The sequence below is a fragment of the Sceloporus occidentalis genome, unplaced genomic scaffold, assembly GCF_023333645.1.
Source record: "Sceloporus occidentalis isolate IW3139 unplaced genomic scaffold, rSceOcc1.0.p SCAF_4, whole genome shotgun sequence".
In the NCBI taxonomy this organism is placed as follows: domain Eukaryota; kingdom Metazoa; phylum Chordata; class Lepidosauria; order Squamata; family Phrynosomatidae; genus Sceloporus; species Sceloporus occidentalis.
Genome location: NW_028316984.1, coordinates 68,044,101 through 68,065,335, shown reverse-complemented (window position 1 = coordinate 68,065,335; position 21,235 = coordinate 68,044,101). Strand labels below are relative to the sequence as shown.

General features: G+C 39.1%; 1 protein-coding gene across 5 annotated transcripts in view; it reads right to left on the bottom strand.

Moving 5' to 3' along the window:
* The window catches only part of MYLK (myosin light chain kinase), a 206,922-nt gene that overhangs the window by 127,999 nt on the left and 57,688 nt on the right, over positions 1-21,235 (bottom strand). For all 5 annotated transcript variants that reach the window (XM_089520242.1, XM_089520243.1, XM_089520246.1 and 2 more), the window contains 3 exons: positions 19,778-19,981; positions 18,290-18,424; positions 5,970-6,122 (listed from right to left, as the gene is read on the bottom strand). In XM_089520242.1, the coding sequence (XP_089376368.1) occupies positions 5,970-6,122; positions 18,290-18,424; positions 19,778-19,981 (492 nt within the window). The remainder of the gene's footprint in view (positions 1-5,969; positions 6,123-18,289; positions 18,425-19,777; positions 19,982-21,235) is intronic.

The window sequence follows — 21,235 nt, the reverse complement described above, 5'->3', positions numbered from 1 at the left end:
GACCGTCACATCTACTTAAGATGTCAACTGTAGGGACGAGTCCAGAAGTACTCCTAAACTGCGAATTTCATCCTTCAGGGGAAGTGTGACCCCATTCAGGACAGGTGGATGAATTTCCTTTCTAAGGCCTGGGGGACCTATCACCAGTACTTCCGTTTTCTCTGGATTCAGGCTGAGTTTGTTAACTGCCCTTGAGTTGACTTCAACTCATGGTGAACCTGTGCATGAGACTTCTCCAAGACCCTCTGTCCTCAACCTGTAAATTCAGCTCCGTGACCTACTTGATTGATTCTATCCATCTATTTTCCTCTCTTTCTACTACCCTCTATCTTTTCTATCATAATTGTCTTTTCTAATGATTAATTTTTCCTCATGATGTGGCCGAAGTATGGCAGCCTCAATTTAGTCATCTTGGCTTCCTGAGCCAAGTTCAGGCTTGATCTGTTCTAGAACCCATTGGTTTATCTTCTTGGCTGTCCATGGTATTCTCGGTACTTTTCACTAGAACCACATCTCAAATGAGTTGATTTTCTTCCTATCGGCTTTTTTCATGTCCAGCTCTCACATCTGTACATCATGGTGGGAAATATAAGGACTTGAACTATTCTCATTTTAGTGTTCAGAGTTCTGTCTTTGCATTTTATGATCTTGTCCAGTTCTTTCACAGCTACCCTTCCCAATCCTTCAGATTTCCTGACTACAATCTCCATTATGATCAATATTTGAACCAAAGTATGGAAACTCTGATTATTTGTTTTCTCATTGTCTAGGATGAATACTTGTAGATCTTCCATTAATCCAACCTTGGCACTTTCCTCCTTAACTTTCTTAAGTAATTTCTCCAGGCCTTTCTTGGTTTCTGATAGTGGTATTGTATCATTAGTGTGTTTTAGGTTGTTAATGTCCCTTCCTTCCATCTTCACTCCTCCTGTCCCTGAGTCTAAGATTGCTCTGCACACAATATTTTCTACATACAGGTTGAACAGATAGGGTGATAGCATGCAGCCTTGCCTGGCCCCTTTGCTGATTGGGAATCATTTTGTTTCTCCATATTCTGTTCTGACAGCAAACTCAATCAAGACAATCAGATGTAGTACCACTCGCATTCCTCTATGTACAAGCCATAGCTTTATGTGCTCTATGCAGTCAAAGGATGCACTTTCAGATTTTCTTCTGGAATTTTGTGGTGTGTTCCATTATCCAACATATGTTTGCAATGTGATCCCTACTGGCTCTTCCTTTCCTTTGCTGATGGTGAATTATATTTTCACTGTATCACAGCAACCATTTTATCGCTAAATTTCTTTTATTTAGTCTGCAAGATCTTGCTGCATGAACTCATAAAGTGGTGAACAGGTTCACTTTTTCCTTTACATAGATGATCTTTACTATCCATGGTGGTTTTCTTCTTCTTTAATATTTGTTGATGGTATTTCTTTGAAACATCTGGGCTTGATCTGTAAATATTTGCCCCTCGGTTTCTTTTTTCATTGTCCCACACTGTAACCATTTCCAAATGTTTTGTTTCTCAGCTTTTCCTTATATGCTTTTAATGCACTGACCCTGTAATTGTTTGTTTTATGAGGCTTTAAGTGTTTTTTATTTTTTTTCTATATGCATATTTTGTTTCTTCTGTATTCTTTGTATATTTGTTAATAATTTTTCTTCGCTGTCTTTGATGTATTCATTAACAGACTTTCCCCTTCTTAAGCCATTTACTTCACCAGTTGCAAACCCCACCAATACATATTACATGATAGATTAAGTCAACTAATATAACTTAAAAGGGAAGGATGGAGTGATGAAAACAAAGGGGAACACTCAGCCTAATCCTACAGACATAATCAGCCAGGCTGGCACAAAAGCAGCCTACTCTAACCTTAGTGCTCAGCTGCATATCTTATCTCATTAAGATCTTGTCTAATTCTTTGATAGCTGGCCTTCCCATTCCTAGTCTTCTGATTTCTTGACTGCAGTCTCTGTTCTGATCAATGTTTGATCAAAAGTATGGGGACTCTTTAACTATTTCAATTTTCTCATTGTCTAGATTGAATTTATGTAGATTTTTCATGGTCATTATTTTTGTTTGTTTTTTATACTCAGCAGGAAGCCTGCCCTTTACACCTTCTTCTTTGACCTTCCTTAATAATTGTTGCACATCTGTGATGTTTTCTACTAGTAGTATGGTGTCATCCATATATCTTAGACTGTTGATGTTCCTTCCTCCTATCTTCACTCCTCCTTCTTCTGAATCTAAATCTGCTCTTCGTATGATATTTTCTGCATACAAGTTGAACAAACAGAGTAATAGAATGCATCCTTGTCTGACCCTTTTGACAACTGGGAACCATTGTGTTTCTCCATATTCTATTCTTACAGTAGCCTCTTGTACTAAATACAGATTTCTCATCAGCACTATCAGATATAATGGCACTACCATTTCTTTAAGAGCCATTCATAGCTTCTTCACTATTTTTACTTTGTTCATTCAAAGAGGGAAGACAGTGCTCCAACATGTCATAAGGTGCTGGACATAATTCTGGCTGGAATTTATAAGAGAAAAACCCAGCAGCAACAGAAAGCACCTCTTTTCCCTCAAGATACTGGGCTAGACCCAGAATTTTGCCTGCCACAGAAAGGCTTGTCCCAACCAAGGTAAATGCCTGATCCAGCACAGATATCTGGCTGGGACAAGAGGAAGTTTACCCTATAGGTTGTAGTATCATCTCTCATATTGTTTTGTATATCCTTCACTTCAAGAACATGTTTTGAGACAGTGCTGGGGGATGCAGGATGAGGAAGGAATTGGTAAAAAAAAACCTTTTCCACTCCTCCGTTGATGAAATGTTTATGATGATCCAACCCATGTTCTCTAGAATTTTGACCCTGCCAGCCATTGCTGAACGGCAACTACCAAGATTCCTCACTATTGCTATGCTGGGTAACACTGCTGAAACTTGTAGTCCAACAGCATCTGGAAGACAATATGATTCCAAATCTTCCTCTCGAAAGATCACAAACAAGACATTGCCTTTAGCAAACAAAACAAAACAAAACTTGGATCAAAATACCATATTCAGTTCACATGGTGGTTTTTAAAGCAGTCTTGAAAAAAATGAGTCTTTTGGATAGCTTAGAGGCATACCTCATTAAAATTATGTATATCCAGAATGAACAAAGCAAGAGTTGGGCTAGTCAAAAATGCTGTTCACACTCATAGAAAACAAGGGGGAAGACACACTGAATTAATTAAAATAAAAATAAAATAAATGACTATACCAAGTTTGAAATAATTAACCTTCTCTTGCCTCATTAGATAATAAAATGGATGGATTGAATAAAAGCCACAGAGCAGTATCACACATGAAAAAAACACAAACCATGTTCACTATCAAGTATACCTGCAGAAAATCTCAACCAATTACTGTACCTGTGTAGAATTTTATTATTTTTGAAACTCAGATTGCTTTTGACTTTATATAAATAAATCTAAAATAATATTTGTAGAACAGAACTGGGCCATATAGCACAGGGATGTCTGAAAGTATTAGCCCAAGCTCTGTCTCTGTGCTCTCTCCAATATGCTGTGCTCCTTTGGTAATACAAAAACAAATGTGTCTGGCAAACAAATAATTTACAAAGCTCTCAGCAGTCCAGTCCAGTACACTATAAACTGTAAAATCCACCAATACTCTTTACGGAGCTTTACAACTGTGGGGGAAATATGTGAAAAGACAGATTTGGAAACTGTGATTTAAAATTAAGAGCTATTTGCAGCAGAAAAATCCATGTTTATCTCAATCAGAGACAGCAAAAATCAAACCCAAATGCAAAGTAATGAGGTTTTAACAGGATGTCCTAAATCTGTTAAAATTTTAAACATATGGCTCCAGAGACTATTAAACTATTTAAGTCTACAAATGAAAAAATATTCCCCCTTTAGTTTGTAGATCTCAATAACCTAGCTTCACTAAAAAGCAAAACAAAAATGAGGCACAAACCTTACCTAAAACTGTGCAAGGTAAATTTGGGCTCGATCAACATAAATTAACATGCAGTTAACACTAGCACATACCTCTCCTGCGGTTTATCTTGCCCAAATGAATATTGCGTAATTTGTCTTATTCATTTCCCTTGTTGGTGGCACACAAGCAGTGATTTGTTCAGAAAAAAAAATAGACTAAATGTCAATTGCAATAGTTTTGTAGGCATGTGATGCTGTTATTGAGGAGATGTAGAGATATCTCCCTGCTCACAGTAGTGTCACTGAGGGGGTGTGGGGTGTATGGACTGCACCAGGTGACACCCAGTCGCCCCCTCTGCCTGCCCCATCCCTCTTTGCCATGGTCTGGTATTCCTCAGAGGAGAACCAGGTCATGTCAAGGAGCCAGACCAAGCACACACACGCCCCCCACACCTCCTTGCTCCAGCAAGTGGAAGGGACAGGGCTTTTGCAAGGAAATGCAGGGTGGCTGGGCTCAGCCTTGCTGATCTCCTTGCTGTGGCCTGGCTTTCCTCTGAGGAAAACCAAGCCGCAGCAAGCAGGGTTGGGAGGTGGACGCATGCACACACACTCAGCAAGGGTGAGTCCAGCCTCCCCACCCCTTGTGGAAGCCTCACCCCCACACCAGGTGACACCAAAAGTAGGCATGCCACTGCCTGCTCAGTGTCTGGAGCAGAGCTCCAAATAAAGATCAAGTACATACTAAATACCATAAAGGCGCCAGACCTTATGAGATCGTGCAAGCTAAGCAGGGTCAGCCCTGGTTAGTACTTGGATAGGAGACTGTAGGCCATATTTCAAAGGAAGGAACTGGCAAAATCACCTGAGTATTCCTTACCTAAGAAAACCCTACGATATTCATGGGGGTCACCATAAGTGGATAGGCAACTTGAAGGCACATACACACATACAAAATTTGAAGTATCTAACATGACTGTACAAAAGAGTGTTAGAATAAAATAAAGAGGGGTGGGAAAGAAAACAGTCTTGCCTGTCAACCAGAGCAGTTATTCTTTCTCAGATTACTGTTGCTGGACTCTACAATCTTAACCCTACAACTTCAGAAAATAAATCTGAAAATAAAAATGATGTCCAAGGTGACAAGTCAAATCAAGATATAGTGAAAGAACTTCCCCATAACTTACCAATAAACTAACTGTTGAAGTTTTTCAAGCAGACTAAAAACATATATGAAAACTTTTCAACCAATAAAACCCTTAACCCCCACCCCCTAAATCCATATGAACCTTCCCCCCAAATGCCACATGGTAGGTTAGTTTACCAAGATGCAAGAAAATATATGTGCTGGTCCTAAATATCTTAAAGGCACCACATCCCATCTGATCTTGGAAACAAAGTAAGATCAGCTCTGGTAATGCTTGGATGGGACAGCACCAATAAATACCTGGAGCTATAAACTGTATTTCAGAGGAAGGGACTAGGAAAACCACTCCTGAGGTTGAATCTGCACTGCAGAAATAATCCAGTTTGGCACCAATTTAATTGCCATGGCTTCATGCTATGAAAGTCTGGGAATTGTAGCTTTGTGAGCTATCTAGCCTTCTCTCTCAGACAGCTCTGGTGCCACCACAAACTATATTTCCTAGGATTACATAGCATTGAGCCACGGCAATTAAAGTGGTGTCAAACTGGATTATTTCTGCAGTGCAGATGCACCCTGAATATTCCTTGGCTAAGAAAAAACAATATTTATAGTCATCATACATTGACAGGTGACTTCAAAGCATATACATATATATGAAGGTACGTACATATCTCCCAAGATACAACATGATATTATGTCATTTTGAGGCCAACTGATTATCTATCCACACATTCAACTTCCAAAAACAATACAAATCAAAACAAAAAAACCACAAACAAGGCAAAACTGATGCTTTGAATTCAATCTATAGTCTCCTCCTAAACTGTGTATCAATTAAACATTCTCCTTCAAAACACTCACCTTTGACAGTAACCCGAGCACTGCAGGATGCCCTTCCAGCATTATTTTCTGCCAGACAAGTGTACAGTCCATCATCTTCTGGTAAGGCATCCTGAACGGTCAACTTTGCAATTCCATCTTCAAAGACAGAATGAGCATACTGAATTGGACAATCTACAGAAGAGAGAAAAACCAAGAAATGGCTGAACATTTCTTTAAAGACTTGTTAACTGCAACCAATACTCCTTAACCCATCCACTGCTCTGCTATATGATTTGTTTATGGTTTTACCATTAATTTATATCATGGCCAAGAATCAAATGCTGCTTATAGATATATATGTACTCCTTTCCAAGAACTGCAATATAAATAAGTTGCTCATCAAGATAAATTCTTTAGCTATATCCATACTCTACTCAATTTTTCATGTACTGCTTAGATGAAGCAGCCCTAGAAGTACCCATAGTGAACTCTTACAGAAAAATTCATACCAGACAAGTAAAAAAAAAGTGTTAAAAATGTTAAACGCATGGAGAGAGTTCTACATTTGTACCTCAGCCTTCCAGAAATTACATGTTGCTTTGTTTGTAACATCTGTTTTTTGTCCTTTCTCCAAGTAATCCATGGTGGCATTTTAGCCTCACAGCAGGCTTGCAAGTAGGTTAAGCTGTGATATATTAGCATTTCCCTACTAAGTGTCATTGTTGAACTGGGAAATCAGCTGGGGCTCTGAACACTGAGTTGCTGACCACACGTGGCTGCTGCCATATTAAGACACACAGCACACAGATCATCAGACAAGCACATTCCTGATTGGTGTTGGTATTTCTTCCACTTCTTCTACTAGGATCTTCTATTTTTATCTGATTTTAAGGTCCTGAAGGCCACTATGGAGCTTGTGTCTTATAGCAGCACAGCTGGAAGAATTGGGTGACGAGTCTTTCTCACTACCTTACAAAACTGGTCCTGATTTTCCTTGGCTTTGCCTGAAATGTGGCCTTTTTATTATATCAAATTCCTTATATCAAACATAAGATGAAAGTCAAATTCCAGAAAAGTTATCAATATAATATTATTGCATAATAGGATGCCCATACCTAGGCTGGTCAAAAAGCCTATTACCTTCCACTCCTTTGTTATGACCACTGGATGCCTCCCACTTTTTTGGTGTGGGTTTCCTTCTATGGCCCCAGATGGACTTTGCAGCCATGAGCCAAAAAGTGGCAGGTATTCGTTTCATAGATCAAACAGATAGTTTGGGAGCTGCAATCAGGGAAAGATTCACACCTCCAAGACAGGAAGGCTAGGTGATTTACAGCAGGACGTTTTGCACCCAAGCCGGAGAGTTGCCATTGTAATCTCATTCCCACCTCTGATACCCCTATCTCGAGTGGTCTTTACCATGCAGATTTGACCCTTTGATGTATCTTTGCCTCAGGCTATTTATGTTCTATATAAGGACCCAAATTTCCTTTGTCTCATCGGGCTGAGTAGAATTCATGGTGTCCCCATGTCACTTTGAATTCTGACTAGTTCCAACTCAGAACTGTCCCCTCAGTGTTCCCCAAACAGCTGAGTCCAATGCCATACCATCTAATTGGACCATCAGGAGTCACCACACTTTTAGTCACACCTTTATTGAAGGCTCTTGTCTAATCCAACGCTCAAACCATTATTCTTTAGCTCTTGTGTGCCTGCATGTGTGTGAGTGCATACTGATGTGTGCTTCCCCTAAATATAGTTAATAGAAAGAATTCTGCTTCTGAATTCCCTGTCCCCTCATCTTGGTGTACAGGTGAGAAATGATTCCAAAAGGACTACTTGTAACTCAGTCCAAGTAATTGAGTTAATTAAAATTCTCTTGGTTCATAGTTACACCATTTCTGGATCCTGTCATTTTGAAAAAAACATATTAACTATGCTTTAGATAACGTGTTCTTAATCTTGGCTTTCTGTGCCAAAGTTCTGGCCCTGGGCTAAAGCTTATGAGAGGCAGGGTCAGACCTACCATTAGTCAGAATGAAGCAAGGAGCCAGGCTCAAGGGGAGTAGCAGTAGTAATCCACTAGTTGTCCCTTTTGAGTCTCCAGGCTATTCCCCTTGCTTGGAGAACTTTATGTGTCACAGAGCCTGTTCTGCACCTCTTTATCTGGCTAACTTCCATCAGATGTTTTGGAGGCGCTATCTGATTGCCAGTCTTGTAAGAAGGCTCAAATGCTGTTCCAGGCAGCTTCTGTATATACAATGGAGGAAGGGGGAGCGGGGCACCTCATATTTTTTGCCTCAGGCAGCAAAATGTATTGGGGCAGGCTTGGTGAAAGACACTTTATAACACAAGCTGAATACAGTAAGCAAGCAGCACTGGGGCCCTGGAAAAGCAACTCAAGTTCATTCTAGTCCTGACAACCACTCGATTCAAGTCTGACCCAATATGGAAGTATTCTAATCTATACATTCCAAGCACCAAGCAAGAGCCATCCCAGTGATCAATATAATCTTCCTACAAATACTGTTCTGTACTGCACAGCATTTTGCCATAAGCTCTGTTAAGCATGCCTGGAGTTAGTAGTCACAGATCAGGAATGCTACTTTCTCCTTTATTTGGTTACAGACAGCTATCCTTTCCTGCAATGCATCTATCCCTGACAGAGTGAAGAAGGCTGTTTGCATTCACAAAGATATCACAATTAACCAACACTATCCTTAAGCAAAATTATGTCCTAAAAGGTATATGCTGAAAAGCTGCAAGAAATGCCAGTATTCAGCTACAGTTTATAATCTAGCCATGGTCTGTTTCTAAATGTTGTATAAACAGTCATGCATCATGATCAAAAGTGAGAGAGACAAGAATTATTTGTGATCCTTGGGACTTAGGAGTGAGAGTAACATGTTGGCGACTACCAGAAAATACAGAATGTCCCTGCTTTCACTTCAAAATTACATGTTTTACACTTAGAATCATAGAATCATAGAGTTGGAAGAGATCACAAAGGCCACCCAGTCCAACCCCCTGCCATGCACTTCTCTCACTGAAATCTGTCATTGTCTACTAGCTTTTGATCAACTCTTTTAATATTTAAAATGCAAAGCCTTGCATTATTTGAGAATTAGTTATTCAGAGAACTGCCTCTTTCCTCACATTAAAACTCTTCATTAAGCAAAGTTCTGAATATGCAATTTTAAAAAGGCACAAGATACTGTACAAAATAAGGAACAAGAATTGATATACCTCCTTCAGGGTAAAACCAGGGAGGTCCTACAGCAAAAGCATCTGTGAGCATGATGGGTCAGAGAGAAAACCTTGCTTCCAAGGCTTCAACTCCAAGGGACAACAACAACCCAGATTTTAACAATTTGTAACATTCCAGTTTTAGGCTATGTCTCTGGCTCAGTCCAGATGTCATAACAAACCATGGCTTGTGCTAACCATAGCTTGTGCTGACCATAGTTTTGAACTCATACTGTGTTTTGAACGTGAACATGCAAGAGGCAAACCTCAGTAAAGAGCTGCATGTGGTTTTTTTTCTTCTATTCTGCATTCAATTTATTATCCTTATTCCTGTCCCCATAATGTAGCAGCTGCTAGAGACAGAGCAACAACTCTAGCTATAGTTTGTGAATCAAGACACTACAGATTGTTATCGTGGTAAGGCATCGCCTTGCAAACTATGGACCTGTACAGACAGGCCAAAATAAAGTTGCGCTCTGGTCCTTAGGACTGGAGCATGGCTTTGGCACAGCTTCTGGCCACTTAGGACACATGCATCATTTAAACAGCATACCTCCAAAGTGACCTGAAGCAGCTTTATTTTGGCCTGTCTGTTTATAAATTGGTTTATAAATTTGGATTTCAACTTTTATGTGAAGGCACTCTCTCTATGGGTGTACAAGAGACTGGTCTGGGCAGTTGGAGGTAACCCTTAAGAACACCAGTTCTTAAAGAAAGAACAACTGGATTTAACAGAAGTGAGTTTGGGGAAATCTTTTACAAAGGAATTCTGACCAGAAAAATCACATACTGATTGGTACATATCACACAGAATAAGCACCACCACATATATCAACCTGATTGCAAGATAATTATTTCTTGAAGCAGAAAGCTCCAGATAAATACCAATCAAAATACATTGTGCAGCTATCCTATCTTTTCTTTTCTTTTCTTTTCTTTTCTTTCTTTTTTTTTTTTTTTTTGTGGAAAGATGGCAGACGTTGGAACACAGGAAGGATTACAAGTGAAAGGCAAATGCACTCTGGACCTCTCACACTCACAGAATTCTGTGAATAAGGCACAAGACTCACACAATAAAAGTCTTAGCTGGAAGTAGTAGAAGATTTAATAAAATATGAGGTGAAACTCCATTATGATTGTAATGTAGAGGCAGCAAGGCACCTGTTAAAAACACTGGGTTTAATCTAGACTTGTTAGTCACAACTGACTTAAGTCCCATTTGTTTCAGTTGGTCTAGTCCAAGTCTTTCACTTCACATAGTATTGTGGTTAATACAAGACAATTATCCCTTTCACTAGCAAAAGTCACGTAGTATGTATATTACTTATTTTGAAGGACTTCGCAAAGAAAAAGAAAAAGAAAAAGAAAAAGAAAGAAAGGCTGACTATCTAGAGTTTTCTACATTGCCATGTGTTCTAGACATTTTTACATGAGCTTGGATTGTGCAACATCAACTTAGCTCATGAAATATGATAACAGTAATAAAGATTCCTAGACCCTTTACTCATTCACTTGCTATAACAGCATTGAGTTTTATGAGGAGGAGATAAGACTAGTAAGTAGAACATATCGTTCTACTTGACTCACTGCCTCTGAGTTCTGTCTTATTTACATGTGATGATCCAAAATGTAGTACATCTTCAAAGCATATACCTGTAACTAATTTGTGATTTTGGACTTATAAGACATATTTCTTAAGAGACATTAAGAGCTAATTAAATATAATTGAAAGGTAGTAGGGAAATTCTTACTCAAAATATCACAAGAATCCTTAAACATGTTGAAGATATCCTCATGGTAACATGTCTTTGTAGATCAGTCTACAAAGACTGTAGGCTCATGGAGAAGACAAAGTCTTTCGGATTGTCTGGGTCCAAGCTGTACAGGGCTTCATAACTGCACCCACAATAGTCTGTGAAGTTGTCATAATGAGGAGCTTTGGTCCTTATAACCAGCCTAAGTCAACAGACTGGCTGAAGCATCTTGGACTTATACAAGTTTTAAAACACATGCTAAAGACAGCCCATGTACAGTGTGTTGTGATAATTTAAATGGGGTGCAGTGGTATAGTGGAGACCCAGGTCAGATGATCAAAGCCCCATTATTTTCTGATTAGTAGTAACCAATGTGGCCAGATCAGGCATCTTCAGAAATGGGCTGAGATGGTACAGTAGTTTTAACTGTAAAAATACTCTTCTGAATACTGCTCAAACCTGGGCATCTATACTCAAGATTGAATCCACAAGTATATCCAAGCTATAACCCTGAGTTTTTATGAAAAATGTAACCTCATTCAGCATTTGTTGAATCTGTTCCTAGATCCATCTTTTGATGGATCAGAAGCACCTCCATTGTGTCTGAATTAAGTTTCAGTTTGTTCACTATAATCCAGCTAATTAGTGATACCAGACACTAGTACAAAACAAAACTGCCTCCTAGAAGTTAGATGAAAATGAAAGATAGAATACAATTAATAATGTTCAAACTGCTAGCTTCTAGTGGCTGACAAATATTCTACCAGCACAGCATCTGGGCAGAGGTCAACAAAAAGCAATGAAACAAAAAATAAAGTAGAACAGCTTATCACCTCTAACATGCATTACACAGGAGGTCTCATATTATATAATTATAACAAAATCTCGGTTAACAATGCCTCTGACAGTGAAACTCCTTTTGATAAATTCTTTTAAGGCTCACCTAATCCTTTTCACTTTTTCTTCCTCGTTCTCTGTCTAATTGAATTTTTTTTAGCAGTCAGGCATTGACTCAATGCAAGGTGACTGATGTCCTCCTTTTACAGGAGATAATTAGTTTTAAAATATAGATTAATAAGTCTGGCCACCAAAATGGATATCATAAGAAAAGCAGAAGCTAGTGAAAGAAAATGTCACCGCAGTTGCATTTTGGAAAAAGCCTTTGCATGGTCTCTAAAAGATTCAATGTGTTTTTATTTACTAATGATAGAAAAAAAATCATCCCTAAATGCATTTTAGAAGAGGCCTTCAAGTGGTTTTAACAGGTTCAATATGTCTTTGTTTATTAATGTAAGGTTCATCTAATCTGGTTGCTTCCTTTTGAATAAGAGGTTTGCTGAAACATGCTGAACTACTCTTCTTTTTGTGGTGTAGGAAACTGTCTCTTTTCTTTCCATGTAATTTCTGCCTCTGGTACAAAATTTTCTGTTAAAAAGTAGTGCCCAAGAAGTCATTTACTTTATTAACTGAGGGAAACTTTTATAGTACTATATTCCACTTTAACTGCTATGATTCCAGGGGTTTGCAGTTTAGGCAATGTCATTTAGAATTCTAATGCCTCTGACTCTAGGATTCTGCAGGAGATGGCTATGGTGGTTAGAATGGAATATACCACTGCTAGTGTTGCTAAATCTCAGCGTCTTGTCTGGAGTCTTGCGTTTTTATGAATCACTTCTATGTAGGTGACAAGGATGTACAGTCTCCAGTTTTGGTGGGCTCAGCTTTGGGTATGAGGAAAGGGCTTTGTGCGGATCTGCAGCTCAGCTAAAAGAGCACAAACTTGCTGCAATTTGCAAAGCTTAATAGATTTGCTCCTTCAGCTTGAAGAGACTTTCCAGAGGGTTTATGTATTTACTTAGTCAGTGTCTTCCTTCCCTCCCAGTCATTGGGGTAGCAGGGCCCACCATCTATTCTTCTCTGAATATACCATCTGGCTAGAAACAAGAATAAATATTCCATATTCTGTCTGGAAGCAGCCCACTTAGTTAAGATATGTCTTAATTTCCAATAGGAAAATATGTTATGTGTGTATTCTGAATAACAATCTGTGAGCAACTGTGCGTGGTTCTTAATACAGGTTGAGTCTCCCTTATCTGAAATGCTTGGGGTCAGAAGTCTTTTGGATTTTGGATTTTTTTCCAGCTTTTGGAATATTTATATATACATAATGGATATGGGGCCCAAGAGTAAATATAATATTCATTTATGTTTTGTATACACCTTACACAGATAACCTGAAGGTAATTTTATATGCAATATTTTCAATAAATTTGTGCATGAAACAAAGTGTGTACACACAGAAGGGAAAGGTGTCACTATTTTTGAGTATTTCAGAATTCTGCATAAGGCAGACTCAGCCTGTACACAATGCTCAATGACATACTAGCAGCCATCCATAGGTCTCAGATTTTGGCCTAGAAACCCCTGGCCCTGGGATGATCCTGAACTGACCAATCGATATACTGTAATTGTGTAGGCTGTCACTACTGTTCCTCAACATCCACTGCTTGAGGCAGCTGCATCACTCTTCCCAATGGTAGAACTGGCCCCATGGGCAAGTTAGTTCTCACTTCCTTTTCTTTTTGTGGTGACTATTTAGGCATAAAATGTGTAAAATGGGGTCTTCTGTCTCATGAGTTTCAAGAACAGTCTACACTTCGTGTGGATTATTTCTGCAGTGTGTTTGGGACCAAAGTCTGCACTCTGTTGCAATCAATTCTGTCTTGAAAAGACAACAGCAGAAAAGGCAGCCTTGCCACAAACGGCCTCTACTGGACAAACTCCAAAACAGCATCAATGTTGACTTGCTTCCTTTCAGTACATTTTGTCAGACCTTACATATTACTGTCCACACAGAGTGACCAGATGTAGATTCCTAGGGCATGTCCTATATTTCAACCTTCTCTCCAGGAGAAATTTCAAAATGTCCTCCATCTTAAGCATTCCTAAGAAGCCCCCTGAGTAACACCATGTTTGTTGTTCCCCTTTGAGGAATTTGTCTGCTTGGCAGATTGTCCTTGAGGTAAATGGAGGGATAGGATGGATCCTTCCAAAGTTCTTTTTCTTGGGAGCCCCAGCAGGAAAGACTTACACCCAGAGCTCAGGGCACATTTGTTTCTCCAAGGGGAAAAGGGCAGCAAACATTTTAGGCAATGGGCTGCTTGAGTATACAAGGCAAATTAAGGGATTTTCCCTTAATTTCAGCACAATGGACAAATGAAAGGAATAATTTAAATGTAGATTCAGTCAAGGACTTTTTGCTTGTAAGGTACAATTTTAAGCATTTGTCTTATTCAGAGTTCTATAAGTATATTGAAAGCCAACAAGGCATTTTAATGAAGATAAGTTCATCAGAAAAATACAGTTGAATATGTAATAAAATACAGTACGCTCTGGCTGGGAAATCTAAATCTCCCATTATAAACTGCAAATGTCAAAATCTCATAAGATGTTACCATGGCAATTAAAGTGGAGATCAGAGTGCATTGTGAAAGGACAGAGTGTAGGCCAGGAGCAGGCAACTGCAGTGTGTCTACTATGGCTGTTGTCGTCAGCACCATCATCACCACCACCATCATCATCCTGCCTTTCTCAAAAAACTGGATTCAAGGAGGCTAGGGGCCAATTGCCTGTACCTGGAATCTTCTCAAGTCAATATGGACTGCCTCAAAACGGCTAGAAGTTCACTGCTGGTTTTGTAAAACAGGTATTTTGATCTTAAATAGTGCAGTGGGCCTGCAACCTATTTATCAGGTGACTTGCTACTCTTAGAGGTTGTCATGAGTCTGTTCACATTACACAATTACAGTACTATGATTCTGCTTTAGACACCATGGTTGCATCCAATGGAACCCTGGGATCTATAGTTTGGTCAGAGGCATCAGAGAAGCTCCTTGGATTTCAAAGACTCCTCCCTCAACTTCACATCCAAGGATTCTATAGATTATAACCATGCTAGTTAAAAGTGGAATCACAGGCTGCATCTGCACTGCAGAAATAATCCAGTAAGTCAGAAATGACTTGAAGGCACACAACAAAAGACCAGCAGCCATAGTGTTGTAATTGTTTAGTGAGGCTCCAGAAGAGGCAATTATTTCAACCAGAAAAGAGCAGTCAAGGGAATATAAAGGGACAGAATGCTGTAATAGCTGCCTTTGCAGCCACATGCAGCCCAAGGGCAATATTTTGCCCACCCGTGATATAAACAATACTGACCTGAATGGGTAAAATGGTCTGATTTGATGAAAAGCAGCTTCCTGATTGTATCAAGGTAAAGAATGTCACAAGATTCTTTACCTGACTGTAACCTGGGGAACCATTTGAGGGTAAACAGGGACGTAGCCAGGATTTTGGGAAGGGGGGGGGTCCAGACTAAGTGCCACCATTATAATGGGGCTTGGGTGCGGCGGCACGGCAGCACACACCATTCATTTTATCTAACGGAAGGGGGGGTCCGGACCCCAAGAACCCCCCCCCCCTTGGCTACGTCCCTGGGGTAAAAGTTCTAGATTCAGGTTTACACAGTCCAAGGCTGGCTCTTCTCTCCCAAATATATCTGTGAACAACTGATATGTGATCACACCACCAAAGGGAGTAAATCTCCAATTAAAGTGAATTTAGATAATTAAGGAGTCCTGGTGGCACAATGGTTAAATGCCAGTATTGTTGCCACAAGGTTGTGAGTTTGATTCCAAGGTTCCAGTCCTGACTCAGCCTTCCATCCTTTTGTACATTGGTAAAATGAGTACCAGCTTGTTGGGGGCAATTAGCTTACAGACTGTAAACTGCTTAGAGATTGCTAAATTCGCTGATAAGTGGTATAGAAATGTACATGCTATTGCTATAATCCCATTTTGTTACAACAAGAAAGCAGACTCTATAAGAGATATGCAACAAATCAGTAAAATATATCTAAGTAAGCTAATGCCAATGTGATGAGAATTGTCTACCTGTATCTTTAATACCTATATTGTATACCTAATTGTATATAGTGTATAGTATAACATATATTATTCTATCCCACCTATATATTATTCCACCCATGTATTACCAAATGTGTGATAGCATAGAAACAAGTGACTTCTGCTAAGTAATAATTCTGTTATAGAGCTGTACTGTTTTTCATCTAAGTTTTTAAATTAACATTGTATATGGTTTTAATTCTATAGACAGTTTAACATTACAATACTGTATTTTTATCTTAACTCTTTGTATGTTTTAGCTATGTGTGGTTTTACTATTACTATTACTATTATTATTTCTCTTTTTATTCTGCAAGCCACTTTGAGTCCCACTTTTGGATAAAAGGTAGGATATAAATAAAGTGATTGATTAATTAATTAAGATGTTGGTAAAAGTCCAAGCTTTGACAATGGGTGGGGTGGAGCACAGTAATGAAGAAAGAAGGGATCTTAGTAACAGACAAACTGATTTGCATCAGACAGAATGAGTGGGGCAGGGGAGGACTCTCCTAATGGGAGTGAGGTAGTGGAGTGTTTGGAGCTTAGAAGAGATTTGGCAAAACAAGGAACTGAGATAAAGAGGAAGTTTAGTCCAGGATGACAGGAAGGGTAGCAAAGCATGTCCCTAGTCCTAGTCCCATACAATATAAACCTTTACATTTGGAGATACAGACACACATGCAGGGTGAACATCCATATGCCAAGGGATCTTATACCCCTTTTGAGACTAACTGTGCCAAAAAGTTGCAGTATGTAGCATAGACATGGTCTACCTCTTCAGATGCCTCAGGGTGAACATGTTTACGTTACCCAAAATTGAGCAGCCAAGAGAGAACATGCATAAAGGAGATAATCAGTGTGCATTGTTTTGTTAGATTTGGTTCCAAAAGTCTTCTTGAATTTCAAACTCTTCTTTTATCTCTCTCAGCTCCTGTGATGCTATCAGTTTCTTGTTTCTATGATAACAGGTTACAGGCTCTGAGTGCCAGATGCTTCTAGGAGACCCGTATTAATACTCCCCAAAGAGTGCTTAAGGTAGGTTTGGAGGTAGGTCTCTGGCTAGAGTTCATTTTGAAAACATGAAGCTGTCAGCATCTTCTTCCTTTTGGCCAGTTTGCTATCTCATTCTCTCTTTCTCTCTGGGTCCCCAGGCCATATTCCCATTCATCATGTGTGCACACGCACGCACACACACACACACAGAGAGAGAGAGAGAGAGAGAGAGAGAGAGAGAGAGAGAGAGAGAGACCCTTACCCAATATCACAGACAAAAAAAAGTATTTCTAATCAGCCAGGTAAACTGATAAGCTCATCGTTTTGTTTTTAACTACTCCCCACTTCCTCTTCCACTTCTCCCTGTTTTCCAATAATGTGGGGTTGTGTTGTTCTTTGTTCTTATTTATTTTAAGTTGGCTGCTGGCACTGTACAGCTGGGTGCTTGACTCAGTGTTTGAAGAGGAAAGTGCTCTCTCAGCTCTGCTGTACCTTGGTTGCGGGTGTAGACTTGCTCTATTGTTAAACTACGTTAAAACGCCACCAATTTGGCAGGAGTACCTCTGTCACACTAATTCCAGGAGAGCAAGGAGCCCTAGTGAGGAACAACGGCTCTCCCTTGCCCGGGAGAGTTGAAAAAAGGGTAAGCCGCTATCTTCGCTATCCTCCGCTTGTTGCAGGTAGCGTTATGTGATTCTTTCTCCCTTCAGAGAGTGAGGTGCAGGAGCTCCTGCAACCCGCTCCTCCTCGTGCCTATGCTTGCCAACCGGAAGTCATTGGTGTTTAATATGCTAACAAGTACCACCTATCATTAATTCATATGCACACAAACATATACACAGTTTCAGTATATATTCCAATGTATCACAAACTGCATTATAAAGCATGCATTACATTTGTTGCACTGATCACATAAGCATTGGCATTAAACATGTAGAGCAATTTATGTATATAAAAATAATTAAAAACCAAAGTTCAGAAATATAATAAATGCATTGGCCTAAATATCCTCTTGGCAGCTAAGCAAGGTCAACCCTGGTTAGTACTTGGATAGGAGACTGGCAATGAATACCAGGTGCTGTTAGTTATATTTCAGAGGATGGAAATGACAAAACCACCTCTAAGTATTCTTTGCCTATGAAAACGCTACGAAATTCATAGGATCTCCATAAGTCAACAGGTGGTTTAAAGGCACATACACATACACAATATATATAGTGGGATACTCCATATAGCATGGCTGCTGCACCAGATCAAACATAAAAGCTGGTAATTTGTCCATTAAAACAATTTCAAAATATGAACATGGACTGAGTGGACATGTGTTGATAAAAGCATCAGAAAGCCTGAGACACAACAGAGTTCTTCATGTGTGTAGCTTCTGTCTAAGAAAATGATGCCTTACCGTTGAGGAGCCAAGTTATCTGAGGCATTGGTACTCCCTCAACAGAACACTGGAGCACAAAATCCTGGCCTTCACTCACACTGCAGGATTTCAGCATACTAGAAAAATGCGGAGCAACATCTTTCACTTTAGGTCCTACAAATCAAAGCACAGATATACTATAAACAGGAGACAAAACCAATTCCTAGCAAAATTCAAAGACCTATCCACATTAAGTCTAGAAAATCAGTATGCAAAGGGATCTTGTATCACCTTTGAGACTAACTGAAAGAAAGAAGCTGTTAGCATCAGCTCTGGTACACAAACCTACTTCCTCAGATGCATAGGGTGGACCAAAGTTTACCAGAATGAAAAACGCAGTGACATTGTTGGTGCTTTTACTAACATGATTGAGAGTCATTTACAAAAGCAGTCAAGCCAGGTTACTAACCAACTGTGGCAACCAATTACATATAAATGCCAAATGATATGTCACAGCTGTTTGAAACCTTAACAGACTAGCAGAAATAAGCCAATAAACTTTTCTGCAGCTGCAGTGCACTCTGAGGAGGGAGTGATTTCTGGAGGAAGTGGATAGGGTTAAAATTGGGAGGAGAGGATGATTAACTCATTCCTCACTGGATTCTTTCACTCTCCTGCTCTCAGCCAAACCTAATTGTCTGGGCTAAACCCAGTAGAGGACATACATACATTCATTCAATGAGACTTATTTAAGTATTGACCTAACAAGTCCCATTTCTGCAATGATCATACAGGTTGAGTCTCCCTTATCTGGAATTCTGTAATCTGAAATACTCCAAAAGCTAATAAAATAAAATAAAATAAAATCATGGGTGGCTGACATAATGACATCTTTGCTTTCTGATGGTTCAATGTACACAAACTTTGGTTCACACACAAAATTATCAGAAATATTGTATAGAATTACATCCAGGCTATGTTTATAAGATGTATATGATACATAAATGAATTTTGTTTAGACCTGAATCCCATCATTATGTACATATGTGCAAACACAGGTACCGTATTCCAAATTCCAAAATCCGAAATAAAATAATCCAAAATCCAAAATGTTCCTGTTCCCAAGCATTTCGGATAAGGGAGACTCAATCTGTATTCTAGTTGGGACAAACAACTGGATTCAGTCTTGTGTCCCCAATCTACCCCATCATCCACACACCCAAATTCTTCTATTTGATCATCTTTAGTGACCACTTTGAAAGCAAGTTAAAAAGTTTTAAACAACAGGTTTAAAGTAATGCAGCAATGCAGCCTCCTTGCAATCTTTAATGTACAGAAAGTCATGGATCTCTGTAACTAGAAAATTATCCCTGCATGGTTACTATAAAGATGTACTTATTCTGTTTCTTAAATATGCATCAAGCCAATGTCTTCCCAAAAGCAATTCTCTCAGATCAGCCTCATGTTCTTTGTGAGCCCTGATGTCCATGTGACTAAGAATTGTGTATTTATAAGAAGGTAACTTACTTTTTACAGTTAAAATCCACCTTGTTGAAGCCTGGCCTTGAATACTGGTGGCTGTGCAACAGTAAGACCCACTGTTTTCCAACTGGATTTTTTTCAGACACAAACAATGGATGCCATCCTCTTCATATAAATGGATTCCATCTCCTGCTTCAACTGGGGCTCCCCCTTTGAACCATTCAACAGTTGCCTTTGGTTTCCCTGAAACTGGTTTATCACAAATTTAATGTTAACAGAAGTAGCCCTTATTACGTTTGTAGTTTCAAAGTGTTCCAATCTATGTCTTTATTACCAGTTTCCTCTAAAACTGCCCTTTACCCAGAAAGAAGCCAACTCTAACGGGTGCTTCCAAATGATTGTCATAATGTATAATGTGCAATGTACAATCATAGTACTTCACACATAGTTTACAGAAGGTCCAGATTATGGACTCCCCTTCAGTTTCCCCTCATTTTCTTCATCTTTTTTGCTATCCAAAAAAACCCAAACAAACAAACAAACTGTTGATTGCAAACTGCAGGAAAGTTGCAGGATTAATTTTAATTCTGAATGGTAGTGGCTCTCTTTTTGGAAGCACTCAAAGTTACTGAAAAGACACAAGAATCACCCATCATTAAAGAAACAAAACTGTTCACTGGGCTGGCTAGTATCCAGCAGGTTGCTTCAAGCCTGTTATTAGAGTGAGGATAGTTTGAAGATTAAAAAGAGCAAGAAAGAGAGGAGATATTCCTTGGTACACCTAATTCATCTTTACAGGGTTAAAACATAGAATTTATTTCTGTTTTAACAAGTGCCTAATTCATCTCATAATTGTTAAAAAAAACTACCTGTAAATTTTTCATCCATAGAAAGGAGTTTAGAAAGAAGTTTTATCAAGTTATTTATTCTTGTACATGTTTTTTAACTATAAAATTAAAATGAATATTTATCATCAAAATCTGCTGTATAGTGCTTGATTTTAATGAATGTTTTTATCTAGCAATTAGTTTTAGACCATTCAATTTACAAACCTAAGCATCTGACACATCACAGTTCCCTTCTCATCCATGCTGGCTTGATATCTTTGTCCTGCTTAACACATTTAGCAACATGAAGTAGCAAAGCAGACCTTTCTGAGTGCTTCTTCATGTTAAAACTAGCACAGCCGGAAGAACGGCTCAAGGCCAGGCAATTAGCTACTGTGGTCTTTTTCAACTTGCAGAAAAGTGAGTTTTTAAAACAGGAAAAACATTGCTAAAATTCCTGATTCCTAAACGTAATCCCACATCTGCCTTGTACCACCTCAGCACTTTATCGGCAAGAAAAGCAAGCTTTCTTTCATATTTCATAAAAGAAATCATAGAGCTGGAAGAAACCTCGAAGCTTACCTAGTCTCTACCTAGTAACACAGGAAATCAATGTCTACACAACACTTTATAAACGGCTATGCCACTTTTGCTTAAAAACATGCAACAATGGTAA